General features: G+C 35.2%; 3 protein-coding genes across 3 annotated transcripts; all 3 read right to left on the bottom strand.

Annotated features, from left to right (window-relative positions):
- Window positions 1–715: 715 nt before the first annotated feature.
- On the bottom strand, window positions 716–2,652 carry LOC136854404 (uncharacterized). The gene is made up of 2 exons (XM_067130707.1): window positions 2,623–2,652; window positions 716–1,779 (listed from the first exon to the last, which is right to left on the bottom strand). The coding sequence occupies exons 1-2, from the start codon at window positions 2,635–2,637 to the stop codon at window positions 922–924; spliced, it is 873 nt and encodes a 290-aa protein (XP_066986808.1). The 5' UTR covers window positions 2,638–2,652; the 3' UTR covers window positions 716–921.
- A 3,405-nt stretch (window positions 2,653–6,057) lies between these two features.
- Window positions 6,058–9,113, bottom strand: LOC136854405 (uncharacterized). The gene is made up of 2 exons (XM_067130709.1): window positions 9,080–9,113; window positions 6,058–7,370 (listed from the first exon to the last, which is right to left on the bottom strand). The coding sequence occupies exons 1-2, from the start codon at window positions 9,092–9,094 to the stop codon at window positions 6,414–6,416; spliced, it is 972 nt and encodes a 323-aa protein (XP_066986810.1). The 5' UTR covers window positions 9,095–9,113; the 3' UTR covers window positions 6,058–6,413.
- A 7,094-nt stretch (window positions 9,114–16,207) lies between these two features.
- LOC136854406 (uncharacterized) lies at window positions 16,208–19,123 on the bottom strand. The gene is made up of 2 exons (XM_067130710.1): window positions 19,100–19,123; window positions 16,208–17,468 (listed from the first exon to the last, which is right to left on the bottom strand). The coding sequence occupies exons 1-2, from the start codon at window positions 19,112–19,114 to the stop codon at window positions 16,563–16,565; spliced, it is 921 nt and encodes a 306-aa protein (XP_066986811.1). The 5' UTR covers window positions 19,115–19,123; the 3' UTR covers window positions 16,208–16,562.
- Window positions 19,124–19,994: the final 871 nt, after the last annotated feature.

Here is a 19,994-nt window from a genome sequence, read left to right on the forward strand (position 1 = left end):
TCCATATTTCTCACGCAGTTTTATTTAATTGTTTCAAATTACAACCGTGACCTGATTTCAAGTGACCTTCGTTTTCGACACAGGTCTGGGGACTTTGCATTTGGCAGGAAACCTCGGGGCGGGAAAATATCGAGACAGAGACTTAAAGAGAGAGTTATATTAATTGAATATGGAGTAACAAGAGAGAAATCAAGTGGCAGAACTGACGTCAAGAGAATGAAATGAAGTTAATATTCAGTGGAAGTTAATGCAGGGGAACTTCATTTCATATTCAGTGGAAGTTAATGCAGAGGAACTTCATTGAATAGACGACAGACTGTAGAAGAAAAATGTTTAGGTCAAGGGAACACAATAGACGATTTAGCATGTTTTTATTTTCATATCGTTAGTCACTCGTAAAATAATATTTTAAACATTCATAATTATTTACTAATTTCATATGTAAGATTAAATTCCGAAGGGGAGAACATTTGTACGCCAACAAGCATATTCCTTCTTATGCCGGCACCATCAACATAGTTTTATGATTAAATTGGCAATAAATAACCGATTTTTTTTATTCTCTTTTTTTTGCAAAAGATTCTAATTATAGAAACTCCATGTAAATTTTAGCATAATAATAATAATAATAATAATAATAATAATAATAATAATAATAATAATAATAATAATAATAATAATAATAATAATAATAAAAATAATATCGTTAAAAAGAATGGCATTCTGTATGTTGTTGAAGTTTCACTCAGTAAGGGTCTTCTCCCAAAATAATAATAATAATAATAATAACAATAATAATAATAATAATAATAATAATAATAATAATAATAAACTTGTGACCAAAGCCTCCTTATAACTTGTAGAGACTGCAAAGCATTTCCTTATTCATTTGACTTTTGACTAGAAAGTCACAGGATGCTTCTATCGAGGGAATTGGATTGGAGGAATGTAATAGTTAAATGGGGGGACAGAGGATCCATGATTTAAAGGGAAGTTGCCAGAAACATCATCCTCGTCATGATTATTTCCAGTGTCAACACTTCCAGCACCATTCTGTACACTTCCTGCTGCACTGCCCTGTGATCCGTGTGATCCGGAGTCCCCGTGATCCTGTGATCCAAACCCTGCGACTGGAAGATTCGAATCACTGTCCACATGACTAGGTAAACCTCCTTCAGTGTGACTAGGTGCTCCAGTATTTCCAGCATGACCTGGTGATGACCCTGTATCCACCACCTGGCCATAAAGTTCCTGGACATTATTGGCAAGAACACTCTCCAGGTCTCCACCTGTTGGGAGAATGGGATTCTCCCCTTGCTGGTAACCAACGAAGTAGATGTTGGGGTCAGTCTTGGGAGGAGCTGGGACCTCAATCACCCTGGGTCCATCATGTTGGGTCTTCTTCTTGAGGACGTAGACGATGTTCTTCTGTTGGGGAGGAGGAACCACGATGGGATCTGGGGCCCTGAGATCCTCTGGCAAGCGGACGAAAAGGATGTTGTGATTGACCTTGGGTGGGGGAATGTAGGGGAGGGGAGTGGGTCTTCGAGGTAGCTGCGGGACGTTGAAGAGGTAGACAGAGCGGGTGAATACGGGAGTGACGCAGCGTCCATCGACATGGAGTACTTGGCCGTCCGCACAGACTGTAGGAGCCGGTGGTGGGAGATAACTGTATCCCTGGTGACTGTGATGGCTGCTTGGAATGAATTCCTTTTTAGGTAAACTGAGTGTCTGCAGGAGGTTGCATTCTGCTGCTGCTAGTATTGAAGCAAACGCTACCTGTTTAGTGGATACATATTTTTAATGAAACAGGAAATCAAATGCATATTAATAAATAAACGATATTTAGGAAAATAGTTACTGCATAACATTCATTCACAGGTATGTGAAAAGTATATATTTCTCAGGTAAGGAATAGAAATTAATCGATAAGTATCGTAAATGGACTGGAATAATTGCATAGAACTCTTATTCAGCCACACCATTTATTATGTGTGTAAGTAAACGGTGTGTGTATAAACCTTGGTGTAAACGTGCCCTCAGAACTGTATCAGTATTAGAAATTGACAGATTATATAAAACTGATTCTTGAAAATGATCAACCATCTTTGGCGTCCATGGACACTATATTTTGATCTTCAGAGTTCACTTTGAATTTATGGATTTCATGAAAGAATTATTGCTGGTTATCGTCACCATAACGCTGGAACTTAATGATAGGCGAACTCTGCCTTGTCTCCTACTTTTCAATTATTTTTAATCTACCATATTTTTCTTACTAAATATGCATATACGTAGACATACATATATATGAATATATATATATATACATACATACATGGATATATATATATATATATATATATATATATATATATATATATATATATATATATATATATATATATATATATAACATGGATTTTATATCTTGGACTTATTCACCACTTCAGTTTGTATTCCAACATGACACCCTCAGCTTCCGATCCTTAACCACGCACAAACTCTCCAATTCAATCACAGAATTAGAGATAGTAATTATTTCTTATAGATTTTAAACATCTGACGACCTCACCATCGTCCTCTCGCTAATCCGCCGAAGAACGCATGAAGAAGTCTTACCAGAAGGACCTTCATTGTGCTGGAGAACAAAAGAACAGCTCTGACGAGAGAAGAGACGATGTCTATCCTATATATATGTCTCCACTTTCTTACCCTTCTGTACACCTTGCACGGTCCTCACCTGGTCGTTCATAATAACGATTCTCATTAACATGTGACCTTGTACCTCTTGAGGTGACTCTGCTCTGGTTGTTAATTGTTGTTAAGCCTGGTTACACCATTTTCGCCAACCATGTTGTTATTATTATTATTATTATTATTATTATTATTATTATTATTAACCAAACAAAAACTTCTTTCAGTTTTCTTCTGAAGATGGAAAGAGAATCCCACAAGATTCCTGTGTATAACTTGTTTACTTGTAAATATTTACTTGTTACTTTTAAACTCGAGTACTTTCAGGTCCTAGCTGTGACCATTTTCAAGAGATGAAAGTACTCGAGTTTAAAAGTAACATATAAATATTTACAAGTAAACAAGTTATACACAGGAATCTTGTGGGTTTCTCTTTCCATTATTATTATTATTATTATTAGAAGGAAGTAGACACTCTCTTGAACAATTCCTGTTAAATAGGATTTCTGTATATTTTGAGTTGATTTTATAAGGAAAACTGAAAAGACTCAATTTAGAATTAACGAAAGTATTTAGCAATCCTGTTTAGCAGAAATTATTATTATTATTATTAATATTATTATTATTATTATTTATTTTATTATTAATGATTTGACTTATTTAATTTTTCATATTCATTTTTCCTTTTTAGATAAGCATAGTGGAAAAGTCAAAATCACCCTCTCTTATTATTACTTTTGTTGTTAATGTTAACCTGACTGCTGTTTGACAGAGTTTTGTCTTGCTCTTAGAGGACTGGCAGATTATTCCTTATACACCCTTTTGGATAACAATATTACGAAAAAGACTTTGGTGCTTGCTGGCACTTAGTGGCACTCCTCCTGACTGTCTCAGTCCAACTTCTCTGACTATTACTTCTTGTTGCAACTCTGGGTCTTTGTCCCAGCTGTATCTTTAGATCCGTTTACTTTATCTCATTTAATTTTTAGTACCCCTTTAATTTGCTGTGCAACCACTCCAACTTCCCGTTTTCTTCCAACTTCCCGTTTTCAGTGTCTTGCATGAATGGCTGGAAGTGTCACAGTGGTGGCCTTGACGGCCTAAATTTCATAAATCAAATTATTATCCTTAACAAAAATCTCTGTGTGGACGGTGCCTTTAACTTGCTAAAACCTCTAGAAACCTCAGCCATTATTCAGCCTGCTGGTGTCTGTCAGGTTTGATTTTATTTCGTAGTTTAAATTTTTATTTAAAAAATCTGGTTTTTAGGGATGTTATATTACTTTGTATCTATTAATAATTCACCCTTTTTTGAACACTAACTATATATATGTATATATATATATATATATATATATATATATATATATTCTATATATATATAATATATATATACTGTATATAATATATATATATATATATATATATATATATATATATATATATACATACATATATATATATGTATATATATATAGCATATGTATGTATGTATGTATGTATATGTATATATATATATATATATATATATATATATATATATTTACAGTATATACTGTATATGTATTTATACATACATATATATATATATATATATATATATATATATATATATATATATATATATTACAGTATATACTGTATATGCATTTATACATACATACATACATATATATATATATGTATAGAATCTACTGGTGACATATATATACGTATAATTTATATGTATACACACACACACACATATATATATATGTATATATAGAATCTGCTGGTCACCTTTTCCCAGATACATATGTAAATGTAATAACCACAATGATCTCTTAACTTTCGCATTCTTCACCCTTTTTTGGATGCGCTTGGTCACTACAAAGCCTTAGATCTAAATACAAAAAATTTGTGAAGTAATTCTGATGTTATTAGCAGGACTCGAACCAGCATGCAGAGTATCAGGACGAGGTCGCCGACCTGATTACAAGAAGGTCAGAAGATGTATATAGTAATTCAATATCTTTAATTTTCGTTCTGCGAGATTTGTTTTGTGATTCAAGTAACTTGCAAAATATTAAAGCCTCGTCTCTTGAGTGAGCTTTCATTTCTTAATGACTAAAGTTCTAAAAAAAAAAAAAAAAAACTTTGTTTGATGAAAATGTAACAATATCCTGGCCTCCAGCCACCTTCGTATTTTACAGAAGTAGTCAATGGATTTAAGGAATAACAAAAAATACAGTGTTGGGGGAGGGTGGTGGAGGAAGAGAGGGGGAGAGGGGACACTCAGAGAGGAGAGAGCCAGAAAAGTTGAGTAGGTTGGTAGAACTGACGTATGAAAGAACAAGGCCAGCAGCAATAACAGCCTGTGGCAAAACAGAAATGTTTGATGTTAGAGTTGGTGTACAGTACAACAAGGGTAGACACTGTGCCCACTTCTGTTTGTACTGGTTATGAATGCTAGTGAGGGATTAGGAATGAAAACCTTTGTACACTGTTATATGCAGATGATTTGGTGACTGTAGCAGAGACTTGAAGAAGGAAATTGCAAAGAACAGTGAGATAATGGCAGGAATATATTGAATGTGGTGTTATGAAGATGAATTTGGGTAAAAGTGAGATTATGGTGTCCAGCAAGCAGGGGAAGGATAGGTCATTTATACAAGATGAAAGCAGCATAGATTTTAAACAGGTCCAGAGTTTGAAGTACTTGGGATCTTTGAGCCAGGAGGGAGGGTTTGAAGAAGAAGAAGAATAAGAGGAAAAATACATCGGACTGAAAAATAAGAGTGACAGAAGGAGTGAATAGCTACAAAACTAATATAAAGGGAGATAGAAGTGTCTAAGACAGTAGTGAGACCAGCTATGGTGTATGGAGCAGAAACATGGCCAGTAAAGACAGTGCAAGAGAAGAAATTGGATGCGGCAGAGATGAACAAAAATGGACAGGATAAAAAATGAGAGAATAAGAGGAACCACTTAAGTATAAGAATTATCAAAGAAGGCCCAGGAAAGAAGACTGCAGTGGTCTGGCCATGTGATGAGAAGGGATAAGACATACGTAGGGAGGAGAGTGATGCAGATGGAGGTGCCTGGTGGGAGAACAAGAGGAAGACCGAAGTGAAGGTGGATGGATGTAGTTAGAGAAGACCTGAGAGACAAACAATTGTCAGAGGACGATGTGTTTGACCGAGCCAGGTGGAGGAGGAAACCTGTCAGAAACATCGACCCCCACTGGGAAGTGGGAAAAGATGCAGAGAAAGGAGAAGTACAGTAAAGAAGTCGACGTTCCAACTGCTTGTTACCATAATTGTTACAGATGGGAGTAACACATGACCTCAAATTGTTTGTTGTTTTAATAAAAGACTGGTACGGTTTCGTATGCATTTATTGTTGATATTTCATTCATCTCGTTCGATCTTGTTTTCAATCATACGTTTAAAAAAATAATTCTTCAGTAATTATGTATCTAAAAGGAAGCATTTTTAAACATTCATAAATATATATCTTCACTCTAACTAACTATGAAAATAATTATTTTTAGATAACAGTGAAAATAAATATCTGCTTTCTGTTATGCTTTCATTGCAAAAATTTGGAAGACCAGCTACCAAATAGACATTAGTACAATAATTTGAAAAAATATGATCTGAGGGACTTTCTTGTAAATGTTGTTAGTTAATTTTTTTTTTAATTTTTCAAATCGGGGTAGATCGTTACCATGATGTCTAAGGCTTAGAATATGTTGGTACGTTGTAACTAAATGGAGCCACTTGTGTTTTCTGAGTTACTGGAGCACTTGTTGAGGCAACCGCTCCACCAGTGCTACTTCCCTTGTCAATGGTTCCACTGCCGAGCGATGCTGTTCCTGCTATACTTCCCTGAGACTCCCCTGCACTTCCAAGACCCCCCTGTGACCCAAAACCAGCGTCTGGAAGAGTTGGAAGACTGCCCACTTGACCAGCAACTTCCTTGACGGGACCGACTGCACCAGTACTTCCAGCCTGGCCTGACGGGCTGCTGTCCACCACCTTGGCTTGGACTTCCTGGCCTCCCTGGCTGAGCACACTAGCCAGGTCTTCGCCTGTGGGAAGAATGGGGTTCTCTCCATGATCGTAACCAACGAAGTAGACGTCGGGGTTAGTCTTGGGCGGCGCTGTCACCTCGATGACTTTGGGCCCGCTGAGTTTGGTCTTCTTCTTGAGGACGTAGACGATGTTCTTCTGCTGGGGAGGAGGAACCACGATGGGGTCTGGGCCTCTCTGGTCCTCTGGGACGCGAACGAAAATGACGTTGTGGTCGACCCTAGGCAGAGGAGCGGGAGGTGGAGGACCAGCTGCTTTGGAAGCTTGCTGTGGTACGTTGAACAGGTGGATGGAGCTGGTGATTACAGGTGTGACGCACTGCCCATCGACATGGAGTACTTGGCCGTCCGCACATATGGTGGTGGGAGGGGCTTGATAAATTTGGGTTGGTTTATCTTGGTGGACAATGGGTGGCGGTGGGGCTTGATGAATTTGGGTTGGTTTATCTTGGTGGACAATGGGTGGCGGTGGGGCTTGATGAATTTGGGTTGGTTTATCTTGGTGGACAATGGGTGGCGGTGGTGGTGGGGCCTTACCGGGCACTCCATAAGCATGAAGATACCCGCATTCCGCTAGCACTAGCAGGGAAGCGAACAGCACCTGTTGAGTGGAGAAACATAATGTTATTCGTTCGTAATTGTTAGTTAGTGGTCAAAATTAGTCCCCATTTTCTATCTTGTAAAATTTTATAATCTCACAAAACGTTCAGGAGTCTTTCAAAGAATATGTGTATGGTACTTTACCCACCCATAATTATATATATATACCTATATATATATATATATATATCTATATATCTATCTATATATATATATATATATATATATATATATATATATATATATATATATATGTATATATATATATATATATTTATATATTTAAGATATATATATATATATATATATATATTTTAAGACTGTGGAAGTATTGGTTCGCTATGAATTCATAATATTATCCAAATCAAAACACGAATGAAGCGTATTACCCACAATCCAGTCATTCTATAAGTAAAGCCTGTTATTCTTAGTAAAATAAAAAAAAATCGTATATTATTGCAACAAGGTAATAAGTGTGCATTTCAACCTTATATGAATTTCCATATGTATACATAGTAGATATTCAGTCTAATGCACCGGATGCGGGTTATAATCCTCAAGACTTCAGAATTGCTTCATGTTCTTGCATCTAGGTCTAAGGCTCTGTAGTGACAAGCGTATCCAGAAAGTGTGAAGAATTTGTGAAGCCAAAAGGGCACTGTGGTCTTAGTTTTCTGTAGAAGAAAACTATTGTGCCGGTTTTATCTGTCCGTCCACCCACAGATCTTAAAACCTACTGAGGCAAGAGGGCTGCAAATTGCTATGTTGATCATCCACCCTCCAATTATCAGACAAACCAAATTGCAACCCTCTAGCCTCAGAAGTTTTTATTTTATTTAAGGTTAAAGTTAGCCATAATCGTGCGTCTGGCAACAATATAGGACAGGCCACCACCGTGCCGTGGTTAAAGTTTCATGGTCCGCGGTTCATACTGTATTTTACCGAGATCACCAAAAGATAGATCTATTTTTGGTGGCCTTGATTATACGCTGTAGCGGCTGTACAGAAGACTCGCTTGCGTCGAAGAAACTTCAGCGCTTTTTTTACTTGATTTTAATTACACACAGACATATTCCTTTACTCTTGCTTTGAAAGGTTGGTGTTTGTCTCGCAAGTGTGTTTGTGATTTTACTTACTGTCTAATTTATTCTTATACACTTATAGTTCCATATTTTCATGTATTATTTTTAAGTGTAATTTAGTCCATATATTGTCATGTATTTGCTCAATGTTTTGAAAGCACTCTAATGTTCGATAATTATATATATATATATACATACACACACATCTCTCTCTCTCTCTCTCTCTCTCTCTCTCTCTCTCTCTCTCTCTCTCTCTCTCTCTCTATATATATATATATATATATATATATATATATATATATATATATATATATATATATATATACTATATATATATACTCTATGTATATCGTAATTTTACAAATCTTTAAACCTCTGTTCTTATTTCCTTTCTTTATTTTATATGATCACTGTTTAGCTTTTTGCAACTGAATTTTGCCATAAAATAAACTCACTTCGGTGATGTGGAACGCGAACCACTAATAACAATAGTTCAAAATAACCTTACGTCCACTTCTCAAGCACTATAAGACTCAATAAATCAATAAAAAAAGAACACTTATCCCAGATCTTGTGACGCCAGATATCCCGATCAACGAACCATTGGTAAGTCCAGAAGCTTTCTTACCTTAACAAGTTGCATCCTGGAGGTGACAATGAACTGTGACAAAGCTGGAGGAATCTGTCGTCATTTTTATACCCGAAATTCTCGTGTCCTTGAATCGTGCTCTCTCTCTCTCTCTCTCTCTCTCTCTCTCTCTCTCTCTCTCTCTCTCTCTCTCTCTCTCTCTAACCTTTCTTCGTCATGAATAACACTTTCATCGACATGTTTGTTTGGGGGCGGGGAGTCCTTATCAGGCCAGGTCATTACTGTGATATCCTGCTTTGGTTTGGTAAATAAATGTGCTTGCTCGAGTTACTACTTTCGTGTGCTTTCAGAAGTGCTGTTCTTTTCAGGAGTTTTACTTTATTATTATTATTATTATTATTATTATTATTATTATTATTATTATTATTATTGGTGAAAAACTCAACATTAATGTAAGTTTTATTATATATTTATATAATAATCGATCCTTATATAAGTGTCGAATTTTTATTGCCATTTTACTGACTTTAGTGATTGAATCCTATTATTATTATTATTATTATTATTATTATTATTATTATTATTATTATTATTTATTATTATTATTATTATTATTATTATTATTATTACTATTATTATTATCTAAACTCTGTTTGGAGATATTTTGGAATTTTTCATATTCATATCAGTATTCGAATTATTTTTGTCGCAACTCTGACCTTGAGTAATTTTGTTAATTTTCAAGTTATAGGTACGAAATTGACCAAAAAACTTTTGATATTTCACTATAATTGTCTTTAACCTGTTGCCTCATTATCACTGCGCAATAAAATACTGAAAATCTACTTTTCATCGTTTTCGTGAAATGACGTAATCTGCTTACAGGAGAAAGTCAGTAAGAAAGTGAAAGAAAGGTAGCAATAGATTCAACACCCAGGAGAGGAGAACATCAGTAAGAAAGTGAAAGAAAGGTAGCAATATTTTCAACTCCTATGAGAAGACAAATTCAGTAAGAAAGTGAAAGAAAGGTAGCAATAGACTCAACTCCAAGGAGAGGAGAAGTTCAGTAAGAAAGTTAAAGAAAGGTAGCAATAGATTCAACTCCCAGGAAAGGAGAACCTCAGTAAGGAAGTGATAGAAAAGTAGCAATAGATTTAACGCCCAGGAGAGGAGAAAGTCATCAAAGTGAAGAAAAGGGTGCAATAGACTCAACTCCCAGGAAAGGAGAAAGTCAGTAAAGAAAGTGACAGAAAGGTAGTAATAGATTTAACTCCCAGTACTCCATAAGAAATTGAAAGAAAAGTAGCAACAGATTCAACTCCCAGGAGAAAGAATGTCAGTAAAAAGTGAAAGAAAGGTAGCAATAGATTCAACTACCAGGAGAAGGAAAGGTAGCAATAGATTCAACTCCCAGGAGAGGAGAAAGTTAAGAAAGTGAAAGAAAGGTGAGAAGACAAATTCAGTAAGAAAGTGAAAGAAAGGTAGCAATAGACTCAACTCCAAGGAGAGGAGAAGTTCAGTAAGAAAGTTAAAGAAAGGTAGCAATAGATTCAACTCCCAGGAAAGGAGAACCTCAGTAAGGAAGTGATAGAAAAGTAGCAATAGATTTAACGCCCAGGAGAGGAGAAAGTCATAGGAAAGTGAAGAAAAGGGTGCAATAGACTCAACTCCCAGGAAAGGAGAAAGTCAGTAAGAAAGTGACAGAAAGGTAGTAATAGATTTAACTCCCAGTAGAGGAGAAAGTCAATAAGAAATTGAAAGAAAAGTAGCAACAGATTCAACTCCCAGGAGAGGAGAATGTCAGTAAGAAAGTGAAAGAAAGGTAGCAATAGATTCAACTACCAGGAGAAGGAAAGGTAGCAATAGATTCAACTCCCAGGAGAGGAGAAAGTTAAGAAAGTGAAAGAAAGGTAGCAATATTTTCAACTCCCAGGAGAGGACAAATTCAGTAAGGAAGTGAAATAAAGGTTTCAATACATTTAACTCCCAGGAGAGAAGAAAATCAGTAAGAAAGTGAAAGAAAGGTAGCAATGGATTCAACTCCCAGGAGAGGAGAAAGCCAGTAAGAAAGTGAAAATAAGGTAGCAATAGATTTAACTCCCAGGAGCAGAGAAAGTCTGTAAGAAATTGAAAAAAGATAGCAATAGACTCAACTCCCAGGAAAGGAGAAAGTCAATAAAAAGTGACAGAAAAGTAGCAATAGATTTAACTCCCAGGAGAGGAGAAAGTCAATAAGAAAGTGAAAGAAAAGTAGCAGTAGATTCAACTCCAAGGAGAGGAGAAAGTCAATATGAAAGTGAAAGAAAGGTAGCAATAGATTCAACTCCCAGGAGAGGAGAAAGTCAATATGAAAGTGAAAGAAAGGTGGCAATAGCCTCAACTCCCAGGAGAGGAGAAATTCAATAAGAAAGTGACAGAAAGGTAGCAATAGATTCAACTCCCAGGAGAGGAGAAAGTCAATAAGAAAGTTACAGAAAGGTAGCAATAGATTTAAATCCCATGAGAGGTGAAAGTCTATATGAAAAGTAAAGAAAGGTAGCAATATATTCAACTCCCAGGAGTGGGGAAAGTTAGTAAGCAAATTTAAGAAAGGTAGTAGTAGGCTCAAGTCCAAGGAGAGGAGAACGTCAGTAAGAGAGTTAAGGAGAGGTAGCAACAGATTCAACTACCAGGTGAGGAAAAAGTCAGTAAGAAAGTGAAAGAAAGTTAGTAATAGATTTAACTCCCAGCAAAGGAGAAAGTCAATATGAAAGTTAAAGAAAGGTAGCAATAGATTCAATTCCCAGGTGATGAGAAAGTCAGTAAGAACGTGAAAAAAAGGTAACAATAGATTAACAGTAAGAAAGTGAAAGAAAGGTGGCAATAGACTCAACTCCCAGGAGAGGAGAAAGTCAAAAAGAAAGTGAAAGAAAGGCAGCAGTAGATTCAACTCTCAGGATGGGAGAGAGTTTCTAGTAGCACACTGTTCTTCATGAGTCCTGGAGCTACTTCGGCATCTAGTGTTTCCAGATTCCTTTTCAGGGATCTTGAGATCGTGCCTAGTGTTCCTATGATAATGGGTACAATTTCCACTGGTATATTCCATATCCTTCTTGTTTCGATTTTCAGGTCTTTATACTTATCAACTTTTTCTCCTTCTTTCTCATCTACTCTGGTGTCCCTTGGTATAACGACATCAATGAGTGATACTTTCTTCTTGATTTTGTCAATCAACGTCATGTCTGGTCTATTGGCACGTATCACCCTATCTGTTCTGATACCATAGTCCTAGAGGATGTTTGCCTGATCTAATTATTATTATTATTATTATTGTTATTATTATTATTATTATTATTATTATTATTATTATTATTATTATTATTAATGATTTGACTTATTTGTTTAATTTTTCAAATTTACTTTTCCTTTTTTTATAAGCATAGCAATTTCCATTATCCCTCTGTTATTAGTACTTTTGTTGTTGCTGTTGACCTGACTGCTGTTTGCCTGTTGTTTTTCTTGCTTTTGCCGATTATTCCTTATACCCTTTTGGATAATAATATTACGAAAGACTTTGGTGCTTGCTTGCACTTAGTGCCACTCCTGACTGTCTCAGCCCAACTACTCTATTACTTTCTCCCAGTTTCATCTTTAGATCCGTGTACTTTATCTCATTTATTTTTTAGATAATCCTTTAATTTGCTGTGCAACCCCTCTAACTTCCCGTTTTCCTCCAACTTAAAGTTTTCTTCCAACTTCCCGTTTTCTTCCAACTTCCCGTTTTCAGTGTCTTAGGCATGAATGGCTGGAATTGTCACAGTGGTGGCCTTGACGGCCTAAATTTCATAAATCAAATTATTATCCTTAACAAAAACCTCTCTGTGGACGGTGCCTTTAACTTGCTTAAACCTCTAGAAACCTCAACCATTATTCAGCCTGCTGGTATCTGTCAGGTTTGATTTCATTTCACACTTTAAATTTTTATTAAAAAAATCTGGTTTATAGGGATGTTTTATTACTTTTTATCTTTTAATAATTCATCCTTTTTGAACATTGCAGCTTTCGATCAAAGTTTAGTGCATTCTAAATTATATATATATATATATATATATATATATATATATATATATATATATATACATACATATACATATGTATATTTATTTATATATATTATGTATATTGATAATATATATATATATATATATATATATATATATATATATATATATATATATATATATATATATATATATATATTGTACACACACACACACACACACACACACATATATATATATATATATACACACCATCTATTGAGTAGAAACTAAATTATAAACCTGTCCTAATGGATCATCTTGCTCAAATGACTTTTAAACGTTCGTTTCTTGCTTTCTGTGTCGCTCGTAAAGGTCTTGGTAACTCGTGTTGTTAAATTTATGGTGGTTTTAGATATATTAGTTCATATTCTAAAACATTCAGTGCTATATATTACACAAAGTTTACGTTGTCTATTGTACTTTATTATTATAAAAACATATGTAAGGCCAAGGTCTCTAGATTGAGTGAGGCATTTTATAAGATGTTTGGCGCCTTAATTAAATATCCGAGGATGAGTGAACTTGATATTAAACAATATTTTTAGCGTAATATATGTGAGTATAACAATGTCAGGGAGTTTGTGACAAAAATTCATACTAAATATATATATATATATATATATATATATATATATATATATATATATATATATATATATATATATATATATATATATATATAAGCTTAATGATGAATAATATTGCCAAGACCAGGAAGCACATTCCTTATTACGAGCTTTCAAGGTATAAAACCTCATCATCAGGCTGAAAAACCGACAAGGATGACAATCGACGAAATTACAATAAAATTAATTGTCATAATAAGTCTTCAGCAAAAATACTAACCAAATATATAAAACGAACAGTAAATACAAACTAAAAGGGTGAGACGCAAAACAACTAAAAATTAAAAACGAACACAAACATAAAAATATAAAAATAAGGTGAAATGTAAACAAACTACCACTCACAAAGTAAAATATTTAACGACCCAGTTGTGTACCTACTATGAAACTACACGATAGCTAGTTGAATACCAGACAAGTTGTTGTTCAATTCCGGTTTCATCTTTTTGATAACCAGCGACTCTGAAATCAAAAGGTCCAGTCTATTTGAACAAAAAGACAGTACCTGAAAATCCAGGTCAGTGAAAGGATGGTCCTGTGCTAGACTGTGTTCCTTAATGGCAGAAAAGGGTGGTTTGGAAAGAGGAAACCTTGTTCTAATAGAAAGACCTCAGTGTTCCAAAATTCTGTGTGTGAGCCAGCGGGAACTGGATCCCACGTATCGCAGACCACACGGTGAACAAGTGAACAAGTGAACGACACAGGAATTAAGGTCCACAGGCAGAGTAGGCTTCTCCCTCAAAAGTGATCTTACAGTAAAAGGATCATTGAAAACAAACCGGAAACTAATTTGAGGGAAGCAATGCTTAAGTATTTCTTGTAACTTTTGTCGGACCATATAGCTAATATGACCAAGGTAAGGCAATTTAATGTACTTTACATCTTTACTAGCAGTACTGTACAATTGGGTCGTTAAATATTTTACTTTGTGAGTGGTAGTTTGTTTACATTTCACCTTATTTTTATATTTTTATGTTTGTGTTCGTTTTTAATTTTTCGTTGTTTTGCGTCTCACCCTTTTAGTTTGTATTTACTGTTCGTTTTATATATTTGGTTAGTATTTTTGCTGAAGACTTATTATGACAATTCATTTTATTGTAATTTCATCAATTATCATCCTTGTCGGTTTTTCAGCCTGATGATGAGGTTTTATACCTCGAAAGCTCATAATAAAGAATGTTCTTCCTAGTCTTGGCAATATTACTCATCATTAAGCTATACAGTATATATATATATATATATATATATATATATATATATATATATATATATATATATATATATATATATATATATATAATATATATATATATATATATATATATATATATATATATATATATATATATATATATATATATATATATATATATAATTTATACATATACACACACACATATATATATATATATATATATATATATATATATATATATATATATATATATATATATATATATATGTATATATATATGTATATACTTATATATATATATATATATATATATACTATAATATATACATTCAGCCAAGGCCACAGTGAAAAGACACTGTGCCCACTTCTGTTTGTATGCATGGATACTAGTGAGGTTAGGAATGAAAATCTATGAACACTGTTATATGCAGAGACTTGAAGAAGGAAACTGCAAAGAACTGTGAGATAATGGCAGGAATATATTGAATGTGATGTTATGAAGATAAATTTGGGGAAAAGTGAGGTTATGGTGTCCAGCAAGCAAGGGAAAGATGGGTCATTTATACAAGATGAAAGCGGCCTAGATTTTAAACAGGTCCAGAATTTGAAGTACTTGGGATCTTTAAGCCAGGAGGGAGGTTTTGAAGAAGAAGAAGAAGAGGTAAAATACATTGGACTGAAAAAGAAGAGTGACAGAAAGAGTGAATAGCTACAGAACTAATGTAAAGGGAGATAGAAGAGTGTCTAAGACAGTAGTGAGACCAGCTTTGATGTATGGAGCCGAAACATGGCCGGTAAAGACAGTGCAAGAGAAGAAATTGGATGCGGCAGAGATGAACAAAAATTGACAGGATCAAAAATGAAAGAATAAGAGGAACCACTAAAGTCGAAGAATTATCAAAGAAGACCTAGGAAAGAAGACTGCAGTGGTATGGCCATGTGACGAGAAGGAAAGAGACATGCGTAGGGAGGAGAGTGATGCAGATGGAGGTGCCTGGTGGGAGAACAAGAGGAAGACCGAAGTGAAGGTGGATGGATGTAGTTAGAGAAGACCTGAGAGACAAACAATTGTCAGAGGACCGAGCCAGGTGGAGGAGGAAACCTGTCAGAAACAGCGACCCCCACAGAGAAGTGGGAAAAGATGCAGAGAAAGGAGAAGTACAGTAAAGAAGTCGACGTTCCAACTGCTTGTTACCATAATTATTACAGATGGGAGTAACACATGACCTCGAATTGGTTTATTTTTTAATAAAAGACTGGTATGGTTTCGTATGCATTTATTGTTGATATTTCATTCATCTCGTTCGATCATGTTTTCAATCATATGTTTAAAAAAATAATTCTTCAGTAAATATGTATCTCAGAGGAAGCATTTTTATACATTCATAGATATATATCTTCACTCTAACTAACTGAAAATAATTATGTTTGGATAACAGTGAAAATAAATATCTGCTTTCTGTTATGCTTTCATTGCTAAAATTTGGAAGACTAGCCGCCAAATAAAGACATTAGTACAATAATTTGAAAAAATATGATCTGAAGGACTATTCCTTGTAAGTGTTGTTAGTTCATTTTTTTAAAATTTTTCAACTTGGGGTAGATCGTTACCATGATGTCTAAGGCTTAGAATATGTTGGTACGTAGTAACTAAATGGAGCCACTTGTGTTTTCTGAGTTACTGGAGCACTTGTTGAGGCAACCGCTCCACCAGTGCTACTTCCCTTGTCAATGGTTCCACTGCCGAGCGATGCTGTTCCTGCTGTACTTCCCTGAGACTCCCCTGCACTTCCAAGACCCCCCTGTGACCCAAAACCAGCGACTGGAAGAGGTGGAAGACTGCCCACTTCACCAGCAACTTCCTTGATGGGACCGACTGCACCAGTACTTCCAGCCTGGCCTGACACGCCGCTGTCCACCACCTTGGCCTGTACTTCCTGTCCTCCCTGGGTGAGAACACTAGCCAGGTCTTCGCCCGTGGGAAGAATGGGGTTCTCTCCATGATCGTAACCTAAGAAGTAGACGTCGGGGTTAGTCTTGGGCGGCGCTGTCACCTCGATGACTTTGGGCCCGCTGAGCTTGGTCTTCTTCTTGAGGACGTAGACAATGTTCTTCTGCTGGGGAGGAGGAACCACGATGGGATCTGGGCCTCTCTGGTCCTCTGGGACACGGACGAAAATGACGTTGTGGTCGACCTTAGGCAGAGGAACGGGAGGTGGAGGACCAGCTGCTTTGGAAGCTTGCTGTGGGACGTTGAACAAGTAGATGGAGCGGGTGATTAGAGGTGTGACGCACTGCCCATCGACATGGAGTACTTGGCCGTCCGCACATATGGTGGTGGGAGGGGCTTGATAAATTTGGGTTGGTTTATCTTTGTGGACAATGGATGGTGGTGGGGCTTGATAAATTTGGGTTGGTTTATCTTGGTAGACAATGGGTGGCGGTGGTGGTGGGGCTTTACCCGGCACTCCATAAGCATGAAGATACCCGCATTCCGCTAGCACTAGCAGGGAAGCGAACAGCACCTGTTGAGTGGAGAAACATTGTAATTGTTTATTTTTGATCTTTGACAGGGAGAAATAATTATAATGTTATTCTTTCGTGATTGTTAGTTAGTGGTCAAAATTAGTCCCCATTTTCTATCTTGTTACATTTTATAATCTTACAAAACGTTCAGGGTCTTTCAAAGAATATGTGTATGGTGCTTTACCCACCCATAATTATATATATATATATATATATATATATATATATATATATATATATATATATATATATATATATATATATATATATATATATATATATATAATATATATAAAACTCACACAGACGCACATACACACCTCATCAGGACAACTGAGTAATTGGAAAGCGTTTCTGTTTTTCATCTGGGGTTGTGGCCGAAAATAATGATTTAGCCTCTGCTAGGCGAGTTTTATTGACACACACACACACACACACACACACACACACACACACACACACATATATATATATATATATATATATATATATATATATATATATATATATATATATATATTAAGACTAAGACTGGCGGAAGTATTGGTTCGCTATGAATTCATAATATTATCCAAATCAAAACACGAATGAAGCGTATTACCCACAATCCAGTCATTCTATAAGTAAAGCGTGTCATTCTTAGTAAAATAAAAAAAATCGTGTATTATTGCAAGTAGGTAATAGATATGCATTTCAACCTTATATGATTATTTATTATATATGTATACATAGTAGATATTCAGTTTAATGCCCCGGATGCGGGTTATAATCCTCAAGACTTCAGAATAGCTTCATGTTCTTGCATTTAGATCTAAGGCTCTGTAGTGACAATCGTGTCCAGAAAGTCTGAAGAATTCGAGAAGCCATAAGGGCGCTGTGGTTTTACTTTTCTGTGTGGTTTTACTTTTCTGTAACAGAAAACTATTGTGCCGGCTTTATCTGTCCGTCCGCCCTCAGATCTTAAAACCTACTGAGGCTTGAGGGCTGCAAATTGGTATGTTGATCATCCACCCTCCAATTATCAGACAAACCAAATTGCAGCCCTCTAGCCTCAGGAGTTTTTATTTTATTTAAGGTTAAAGTTAGCCTTAACCGTGCGTCTGGTAACAATATAGGACAGGCCACCACCGTGCCGTGGTTAAAGTTTCATGGTCCGTGGCCCATACTGCATTTCACCGAGGTCACCAAAAGATAGATCTATTTTCGGTGGACTTAATTATACGCAGTAGCGGCTGTACAGAAGACTCGCTTGCGCCGAAGAAAGTTCAGCGCGTAATTTAGTCCATATATTGTCATGTATTTGCTTAATGTTTTGAAGGCACTCTAATGTTGATCATTATATATATATATATATATATATATATATATATATATATATATATATATATATATATATATATATATATATATATACTGTAACATATCGTAATTTTGCCATAAAATAAACTCACTTCGGTGACGTGGAACGCGAACCACTGAGATAAAATTAGTTTAAAATAACCTTACGTCCACTTCTCAAGCACTACAAGACTCAATCAGTCAATAAAAAAAAAAAGAACACTGATCCCAGATCTTGTGACGCCAGATATCCCGATCAACGAACCATTGGTAAGTCCAGAAGCTTTCTTACCTTAACAAGTCGCATCCTGGAGGTGACAATGAACTGTGACAACGCTGGAGGGATCTGTCGTCATTTTTATACCCGAAATTCTCGTGTCCTTGAATCGTGCTCTCTCTCTCTCTCTCTCTCTCTCTCTCTCTCTCTCTCTCTCTCTCTCTCTTCAACCTTTCTCCGTCAGGAATAACACTTTCATCGACAGGGTGGTGGGGAGTCCTTAGCATGCCAGGCCATTACTGTGATGTCCTGCTTTGGTTTGGTAAATAAGTGTGCTTGCTCCAGTTACTGCTTTCGTGTGCTTTCAGAAGTGCCGTTCTTTTCAGGAGTTTTACTTCAATATTATTATAGTTATCATTATTATTGTTATTATTTTTGGTGAAAAAATCCACATTAATATAAGTGAAATTTTATATTCATATATATATATATATATATATATATATATATATATATATATATATATATATAGATATATATATATATATATATATATATATTTATCCTTATATAAGTGTTGAATTATTTTACCATTTTAGTGATTGAATTCTATTATTATTCTTATTCTTATTCTTATTATTATTATTATTATTATTATTGGTGAACAAAACCCACATTGATGTAAGGGTAAATATATGTTAAATGTGTCTACACTTGCATCAGTGTGGGTTTTTTCATCATTTTATTGGCTGAGGTTATTATTATTATTATTATTATTATTATTATTATTATTATTATTATTATTATTATTATTATTATTTTCTAGACTTTGTTTGGAGATATTTTGGAATTTTTCATATTATTCATATCAGTATTATTCTCAGTCTTCTTCCAACACTGACCTTGAGTAATTTTGTTAATTTTCAAGATATAGGTACGAAATTGACCAAATGATTTTGATTTTTCACTG

This window comes from Macrobrachium rosenbergii, chromosome 29 (assembly GCF_040412425.1).
Source record: "Macrobrachium rosenbergii isolate ZJJX-2024 chromosome 29, ASM4041242v1, whole genome shotgun sequence".
Classification (NCBI taxonomy): domain Eukaryota; kingdom Metazoa; phylum Arthropoda; class Malacostraca; order Decapoda; family Palaemonidae; genus Macrobrachium; species Macrobrachium rosenbergii.